The sequence below is a fragment of the Ursus maritimus genome, unplaced genomic scaffold (assembly GCF_017311325.1).
Source record: "Ursus maritimus isolate PB19 unplaced genomic scaffold, ASM1731132v1 scaffold_14, whole genome shotgun sequence".
NCBI lineage: Eukaryota > Metazoa > Chordata > Mammalia > Carnivora > Ursidae > Ursus > Ursus maritimus.
In genome coordinates this window covers 59238597-59247387 of record NW_024423786.1, presented here as the reverse complement: position 1 = coordinate 59247387, position 8791 = coordinate 59238597, and the positions used below count along the sequence as shown (strand labels likewise).

General features: G+C 62.4%; 1 protein-coding gene across 1 annotated transcript in view; it reads right to left on the bottom strand.

Moving 5' to 3' along the window:
• Positions 1-251: 251 nt before the first annotated feature.
• DHX33 (DEAH-box helicase 33) overlaps positions 252-8791 on the bottom strand; it is a 14653-nt gene continuing 6113 nt past the window's right edge. Inside the window, exons 6-12 of the mRNA XM_040628317.1 lie at positions 7780-8158; positions 6549-6798; positions 6376-6464; positions 5706-5833; positions 5185-5388; positions 3606-3692; positions 252-2647 (exon numbers count right to left, since the gene is read on the bottom strand). Of these exons, the coding sequence (XP_040484251.1) occupies positions 2339-2647; positions 3606-3692; positions 5185-5388; positions 5706-5833; positions 6376-6464; positions 6549-6798; positions 7780-8158 (1446 nt within the window). The 3' untranslated portion in view covers positions 252-2338. The remainder of the gene's footprint in view (positions 2648-3605; positions 3693-5184; positions 5389-5705; positions 5834-6375; positions 6465-6548; positions 6799-7779; positions 8159-8791) is intronic.

Here is an 8791-nt window from a genome sequence, read left to right as displayed (position 1 = left end):
CCCCCAGACGTCTCCCCAGGGAGTCAGCCTCAGAACTCTGTGTGGGCCTCCCCGCTGCGGGCTGGCGCATCAGCCCCGGTAAGGCCCGACCTGGCCCTCCTGTCCACCTGGTCAGGTTCCAGTGCTTCGATAGCCTGTGGCTGATACTCCGAGAAAGTCTGTCTTTCCGAGTGAGTGGCAGAGATAAGACCAATATTAAATATATTCTAAACAGCAGGGAAAGGAGACCCAAGAAAGAGCCACACACGTCATGGACAAGGTGAGTCTTTAATGGGTCTGACAATCCGGTGCCAAGGGCATTACATACAAGGGCTGCTGTCCCGTGCAGCTGTCTGTCCCAACAAGAGTAGACTCAAAATACAACGAAAACCTGAACAAAGTGGGTTTTTCCCTGCAAGTTCTAATACTCTAATCAGAACATAAACCCCTGCTTCCCGTCAGGTGTGGCGTGTCCGGCTCGCCAGAGGACTCCCATCGTCACGCCCGGGCTGTCAAGACCTGGTGGACAGCGGGGTCTCACGGAGCGACGCGTCCCGGCACCTGAGAGCAGAGCCGGGCCCCGTGCGGCCCGCCCCGGACAGCCAGCAGAGGTGCTGCTCCAGTAAGGGTTTTTATCAGGGACTGGGTGCTGGCGCTTGGTCCCTGCGGTGACTCGGCGCCCCCGATGGGTCGCACGCCCTAACGGGCGGCACACCGTGAGCACCGGAGGGCCTCTCCCTCCTCCAAGCCGCTCCTGCGGGCTGGGGATTCACCCGGAGAGATGGCACAGGCTGGAGAAGAGCGCCTCCCCCAGAGGTCTTCTCATGGGTCACGTCGCGACATCAGTATGAGACACGGAACCTTTGTAAGAAAGCGCGGTGGCGCCTGCAGCTCAGTGTAAACAGCCGTGTAATTCTTGGTAGTGATCCGTAGGCAGAATGGGGTTTCCAATCTGGTTCAATCCCTGAGCAGCTAAGTTAAAAATTAACTTTTTAAAAAGCCCAATAAAAACACGACTGTATCAAAACTCCGCGGGAATGTCGCAGTGACATGTCCTCCTGCAGAAACACGAAGCTGTCGGAAGCTCGCCCGGCTCCGCTTGGGAGGGGTGCTGAGCAGGACGGGCGCCCTGGCCCCGGAGAAGCCCAGAGAACGCCTCTAGGGAACGTGCTGAGGCTGGTCACCGCCCGCTCCCCACTCTTTACCAGCACGATTCACATTTTATTAAAAAATACAACGTATTTTTCGCCAGTCAGGCTGAACATTCTAGGCCTCTATAAGAATTGAGAAAAATAAATTTAAAAATTTTTCTGAAAAACTCGTCAGAAAGTCCACAACCGTAAAGAACGAGGTGGTGCGAGGAAGAGCCCGCTGAAAGTCTAAGAATTCGGGAAGATGGGGTGTACAGAACCCGCCGCCCTGGCCTGACGCCGCGGGGTTCGGGCCAGACGTGGGGCAGCAGCGGGAAGGGGAGGCCGGGGACCCCGCCCGGAGTGAAGACCGCCCGCGGTCTCCGCCGAGTGTCTCAGGCAGTGTGGCTCGGCTTCGGAACCACACGGCCCACCAGGTAAGGAATGACGGACATACTGCACATCTGTGTTCAGACCTACGAAGCCCCCAAAAAATGCTAAATCGGCTTCTTTTAGGGAAAAACACTCTCTGGGAAAAAATGACTTGCTTTTGGTAATTAAACAGTGAAGACAAACCTTTGGTGTCTCTTCCCTTCTCAGAACAGGAGGCCAGGAAGAGACTGATGACCCTGGGACTCCCTCTGACAGACGTGTAAACAGGGGGCGGGGGAGGGGAACACGGGCTCGCAGAGGAAGGAGCAAAACCGGGCTGTGTCCCCCGTCCCCCCCAAGAAGGAACTGGCGCCAAGACAACAAATGCGATACAAGAGCACAACCCCAGGGGCGTCTGGGTCCCCGCCGGCCCTCCGCCCCTCCCCCTCCAGATGCCCCAGCAGCTGCCCGCAGGTCACCGGAGGAGGTTGGCACCCTGGGACATGAGGTTCAGGAGGGAAGGGACAACAGCACTTCCGTCCTCAAACATCCGCGGACGACAGGCCAGATCCGGGGACCACATGTGAGCTCTGCGACCCCCCCAGTCTCCTCCCGGGAAACCCCATCGCAAGGCCTCGGGGGCGTGAAGGCCCGCAGGGACCTAAGCCTCCTGAGCCCCACCCTGCGAGTGCTGTTCCTACGCTCCCATGCGGCAGGCGGGGAACTGCGGCTCGGGGGTTCGGGTGTCCGGGGGGTCCCCGGGAGCGCCGCGAGGACGCAGCGCCCAGGCCTGCGGCTTCCACCCCGTAAACAGAAGCACGGTCTGCGGCTCTGCGCTCGGCCCCAGGCCGGGCGGCTCAGTCGCGGGCGGCCCGCAGCTTCCTCCGGAAGTAGTCCGGGGCGGCCTCGTACAGCCAGTCGGCATCCACCACGCACAGGCCCCGCATGTAGCACTTGCTGGTGTGCAGCAGCTCCGTGTAGACGACGCAGGCCGGCCGGCAGTGGAAGAGCACGGACGAGGGGTGGATGGCCACCGGCTGGCGGGTGTCCGTGGTAACGTACGAGCCGTCGGGCTGCAGCTCGGCCGCGCTCATGAACAGGCTGTGCGCCAGGCAGCGGCGGACGCTCTCCACGTCCCCGCGGGAGGACACCATCGGCATGGACATCTGCGGTGGTGAAGGAAGCAGCAGACACCGGCCGCGGGTCAGGCTCCCATGCAGCCCCGGCGCCGGCCCGGCTCGGTGGGCGCTGCTGTGCTGGACGTGGGGGGGGGGGGGCCGGAGCGCGGAAGCCCACGGGCGCCAGGGCTCAGAACAGCTTGGGGACCCCACCCGCCTCGAGGCCTGGTATGGACGACCAGCCGCCACCCAAGGGGAAGGCCTTCCCCTGCACTCCCACCAGGGCCAAATTCACCTTCCTTTTCTGGGCGCCCCCCCCAGTCCACACCCCGCAGTCGCCCCCCAGCACCAGTTCCAGAAGATCCTGCCCCTCAGCTCCAGCCTGAGTCAACCTCCCTGCGCCCCGGGGAAGTGGAGCACCAGCCAGCCAGACCACTGGTAGACTCCGGCCTGACACCCTCCCCCGCTGGCTTCTCCCCTCTTCTTCCCTCCAGCCATTGGGAGTGGGAGCTCAGGAAACCTGACCACTGTGTGCAGCTCCCCTGAGGGGAGAGGCCTGGGAAAGCAATCCCCAGAAAGAGCAAAAGCTGGAAGTGGGAGGGGCGTGCATGGAATGGCCAGAGGCCCCCACTCCGCTGTCCCTATGGGGCTTGACCATTTCCTGTCCACAGCTTTCCAGAGAAACCCCTCTATCCCCACTTCTCCCTTTAAGAGGCCTCCAGGGGTTTTTGTCTTTTGCAATCTGCTGATCCCCGCCGGCGGGGGACCCTCTTCATCTCAGCTGTCACCACCTCCAGGGAGCCCCCAAGCCCTGCCGCTCACTAACTGCGGGTCTCTCCTTCCAGGCTGCTGGCCCCACACCCACTGGCTGTGGTTCGGGACAAGCTGCCTAAGTTCTTTAGGCTCTAGTTTCGGCGTCTGGGAAGTGGGAACGGAACCGACAGTGGGGACGCGAGGACTTCAGATGAGGACCCGGGGGCCTCCCAGATGCCAGGACCACAGGTACCTTCAAGCAGATGTCCCTCAGCTGCGCCCGGACTTCAGCCACCAGCGTCATGTTCTTGCTGTTGACGAAGTTGTCTCGGCACCAATCCTGAACGGGAGAAGAAAAGCTAGCCCGCCGTCACAGCCACAGAGAGAAGAGATCAGACCTGGGAGAGCGCAGCTGAATTCAGACAGGACGGCAGGTGCCAAAAGTAGACAGAGGAGAACAGCTTTCTATCAGAAAGCACGAACTGAGGGGCAGCGAGAAATACTTCGCAGACCGAAATTCCCTCACGTCCTGGATTCACTACCCAGAATACACTCTGAAAACAACTCCGTGTCGATGAGACAATGACCAACAACTCGGCAGGAAAAAGGACAAGGGATGTGAACAGATGACCCGCAGACGCTCCGAACGTCCAACAACAGTCGCGGGAGGCTCGGCCTCTGATGGCGCACAGCGGAACAGCTTCGCGGAGACACGACAGGGTTTCGTATCCACCAACTGGGCAAAAATGCCTCATTTCTGCGGAGGGTCGGGACGGGGAGTGGGAACTCTTCCCTGCGGCTGGGGGTGGAGAGACACCGCGCTCGTAGAGCGCAGCGCTCGTGCCAGGACGACGGGGCAACGATCACGCGCGCGGGAAGGGCGAAAACCCCAGGTCAGGGCTGGATGGACAGCATTTTATTTCCTTCAAAATAAACTGAGAAAAATAACACAGAATGTTTAAAACCACCAAACCTGAGTGGTGGCTTTTTTTGAGAACGGACTGCGTCACGACGCAGACAGACTTGAAGCCTGCGCACCAGGTGCGCGGATTCCAGGGACCAATGAGAGAATGGGGCGTATTTCTCAAAGTGTGCATCACGCCGTCTCACGTGCAGCGAAGACCTAACTTAGTACTCGTCTCACTAACTACAAGAAGCACGGTAGAATTTTCACGTTTATGGAACAGGAGGAAAAGCAAAGGCAGTGTTCAGCCACTGTTCTGCTGCGAGCCCCCCAGCAGCAGCCCACCCGGCCCCCACCCCGGAGCTGCCCGGACCCCGGACCTGCACGGACCCAGGCGCTGTGCTGGGCGCTCCGGCATCCAGCCGCCACAGGAGCTGCTGGGCTTTACCTGCATTTATTTTGGGCATCTGTTAGCAACGCGGGGCCTACGGTATCAGAAAAGCCTAACACAAGCTACTTTTTGTGCCTTGGAATGCGGAAAAACACTTCCATGTGAATTAATGACAACTGGTTCTTCCCTTTACGCCGCTCTGGCTTACGAGAGGTTTCACAGATTGCTCTGCCTTCAGACAGCGGGGACCTTGAATGCTGTTCCCATCAGGTGAGAGGAACGGAAATGTCATCCAAGCAAACGCTACTACGGAGAACGGCAGGGGCACGCGGGGAAAAGCGCATTCTGTAGCTAAGAAGCTGGGCCGTGGAGCACCTAGGGCCCTTGGCTGGCGAGGAGGAGCGGGACACGGGCGGGGCGGAGGGTGGCACCGCGGTCCTCCCCGGTGAGCCCTGTGCGCAGGCGTGGCCGGCTGGCAACGCTCTGCCCGAGGGGAAGTCCTGCAACGTGGGAGAGAAGGCCCGAGGCGAGACTGACCTTATTTCCACCTAGGCTCCTGAAGGTCCGGTAGATGTTGAGCAGCGTGATGTGGTCCCCCTCGCTGGACACAAACTTCTTGCGGACGGCCTGCACCTCGTCCCGCCGGGAGGGAGGGTTGTACAGAACACTGTCCACCGACAGCAGCGAGACGATGGTCAGGATCTCCTCGGTGCAGTGGAACTTGGGGGACAGGAGGATGGTCTGCAAGGCGAAATGCCAAACTCTGTGCACTGAGCTCTCCCCCGCCCCCCTGCGGCCTCAGACGCCAGGTGCTTCTCCAGCCACGACCGCCTGCTCCCTGGAACCCGACGGCCCTCCCGCAGCTCCCGCGTCCCTCACAGGGAGGGCTCCCGGCTCAGTGCAGCTCTGAGTCTCTCACAGGCCAGTTCGCCTCAGACACAAAGCAGGGCCCAGCTACTCAGGAGCAACAGCGAAGGTGAAGCCGGGGCTACGGGGGCGCAGGCGACCACGGGAGCAGCTGCGGGACAGAAGCGGCACTGGGGGAGGGGGCGACTTACTTTGGCAAATCTGGGCTCTAAAGGGAAAGCTGCCATCTTTCTTCCCACCGGAGTCAGGGAAAGCTGGTCGTCCTTGTGTTCGAGAGCACCTAGGAGGTCCAGCTGGGCAAGCGCGGCCCGGATGTGATCTGCAGACACGGCGGACAAGAGGAAGAAGCTGCAGCCGGATCTGTGCTCCAGGGAGCGGAAGACTCTGCGTCAAAGCCCGGTGACACCGTCTTTGGTTCCGTCTACGGCAACGGCCCGACCCCGCTGCGTCACAGGCGCGCTCCTGGCGCCCAGGGAGCCACATCTCCAGAAGCAGAGCCACAGAGCCGCGGGCGTCAGGCCCTGCCAGGCCCGGCTGAGAAACACTGCTCTCCCCTTCAGACTTTCGGCATTTCCAACCACATGCGCGCATCACCCGCTGAAGGACAAAGCGGCATTTCCAATGACGTAATAAGTGCACGCTGAGAGGAAGCGATCCGCCGAGGCCCGAAGTGAAGTCACGGCTCCCGCCAGGCGGGTGCTACGGCACAGACTCTCCCCTCGAGATCCCCACGTGCCCCTCTGACCGCCGAGCTTACGCACCAAATGAAACAAAGGAGGAGACCCCCAGACGCTTTTCAGAGAGCCCATCGGTTTGTGGGTCCTCGTCCCCCCACGGCCCGGCCCCGAAGACTCCGCCTACCCGGAGAGGGCTTGGACATGAAGTCAAAGGTGAGCACGTCGGGGACTCTCATCGCCAGGAGCTGCAGCAGCACGCTTGCCAGGTTACACCTGTGAGAGGCACACGCGCGGCTGACGCAGCTGCTGCAGACCCCAGCCCGAGGCGCGCGGCGGCAGGGGCGTGGGGGCACCCACCTCTGGATCTCCGGCACGGTCATCTTCTCAAACTTCTCGAACTCGTCCTCTGTGTAGAGCCGGTAACAGATGCCACTGTCCTCCCTGCCGGCCCGGCCCGTCCGCTGCCACGCCTGGGTCTTGGACACGCGCTGCACGGCGAGCACCTCCAGGCCGCTGTCTGGGGGGTGGGGGGGAGAACGGCCCGCGTGAGCGCTTTGCCCCACACGGGAACATACGGGTTCCACAGCGTGGACGAAAAGCAGCATTCCTCAGAACACCAGCGAGCCTTCCTGCAGCACGTGAGTCCAGGAACCTCAAGGCCGCATGGGAAAGCACCGAAGCAGAGCGCTCCACACCCAAACAGCGGGGACGTGTCGCGGGAACGTCAGAAAGCCCACGGGCTCACCGCCGCAGGTCGGGCTGAGACCACAGGGCCACAGCCACGCCAGTCTGCCCAGGACCGAGGGTTTCCCAGGCTGTGGGGCTTTTCAGTGCCCAAACCCCATCTCCAGGAAACCAGGGCAGCTGGTCACCAGTCGATGCCTCGGAAACGAGACGTCACCGGCCGTGCCCGCACCTGCCTTCCCGGCTCTGCGGTAAGAGGGAGATGGTCGAATGGAGTCACTCCCAGGAGTAAACGTGACGCGGGCCCTGGATAAAGGTGTGCTCCGTGCCAGGCACGGGGGAACGACTCCTTCCACACGAAACCTCCAAGAGACGCGCGTCCAAGTCCGCACCCTTGGACGCTTACTGGTGCACTGTAATCAGACGTTTCCGCTGCTTTAACCCTCCGCTGCACAAAGCCAGGCGGAAAGCAGACGGGAGGACCGGAGCGTGGGCAGGCTCCCAGCGCACACCCCCAGGAACAGCGGACACATCCCCCTGGCCTGGGAGGTTTCCTTCCTGGGACGCCTGGAGCTCAAACGTCCCTTCTGACGAAGCTCCCAACATGGTGTCGGGTCCCTGGCCGCTCAGCACCCCCACCTAGCTGCCCAGGGGGTCTCAGGCCAAGCCTGGCCCCTGTTCTCAAGCCCGTGGAGCCCGGGCCCCCGTCCCGCCCTGCCTGGCCCCTGGCTCCCGTGGCCAGCCTCCTTCCCGGACCTGACTGCTTTCAGTCTGTGTCACCCGCGCTGCCGGCGCCGCCCCGGTCGGTCAGCGAGTCTGAGTAGGAAGTGCTCGCTCGGAGAAGCTGTGGGCAAGCACCCCCCCCCCCGCCTCTGCCCACCCCACCCCCCATGGTCTCCCCCACTCCCGTTCTCAGCAGGGCGGGGAGCCCCGGCTGGGGGCTGGCTCTTCTGGTCCCGCAGCTCTGCGGCTCGTGCATTTGGTTCCCGAGCATGCCGCCGCACAGGCGCCCCCAGGGACGGGGCCGCACAGGACAGGCGCGCGCTCACCTTCGGGGCCCCCTGGAAGACACGGAGCTGCTGGGCGTAGGGCAGGGAGGCATAGAGAGGAAGGATGAGCATGGAGGGGCAGCCGTCCGGGAGGTGCTTTGCGATGTCTCGGCAGGTCTTGCTCATGGCTTCGATCTCCTCCTGCCCCGTGAGGAACACCAGGATGTCCTGAGAAGCAGGGGCCTCCTGCAGAAGGGGGAGCGTGGGATCACTGGGTGCCGACGAGAGCACAGGCTGCACAGAACAGAGCAGCGGTCACGAGGAAGTTTCCCGGACCTGTCCTCACTGTGGAGAGGCACTCGGGCCTCTGCCCGGGAGAACGCCCTCCCCGACAGTGCACGGAGCTGTCACTTGAGTTAGCCAGCTATGTTTAAAAGCCAGTTCCCACATCTAGGACATCTGCTGGCGAAGCGACCACGTTCCTCCATCTACGTGGCAGTGAAGCGACAAAACCCAGAGCAACAGACACAGCAGAGAAAGGGGATCGGAAGTTTCGACCCGTTTTGAGAGATGAGATGGGGAGTGAAGGACTGGGCGGAAGGTGCTCCAGCCCAGGCGCGGTCTGAAGGGCTACGGCGACCAGACATGGGCCCGGCTCCCTGGAGGAGACCGGAAGGCCCGGGACTCAGCCGTGAGGCACGGGTGGGTCCTGGGAGGGGGAAACCCGAGGACCGTGTGGTGACCCCAGCCGCCCTCCTCTAGCCGACACGGCAGGAGGCCGGGAAGACAGGGGAGGCCAGACTGGGATTCAAGGCCGAAGCTCGGCCGCGGGACGAGGCCAGACAGCGGTGCAGAGACTCAGCAGCAAGCTGCCCGGAGCAGGAGGGCAGCACGAGGCGCTCCGGGGCGAAGCGGACTGCACGGGGA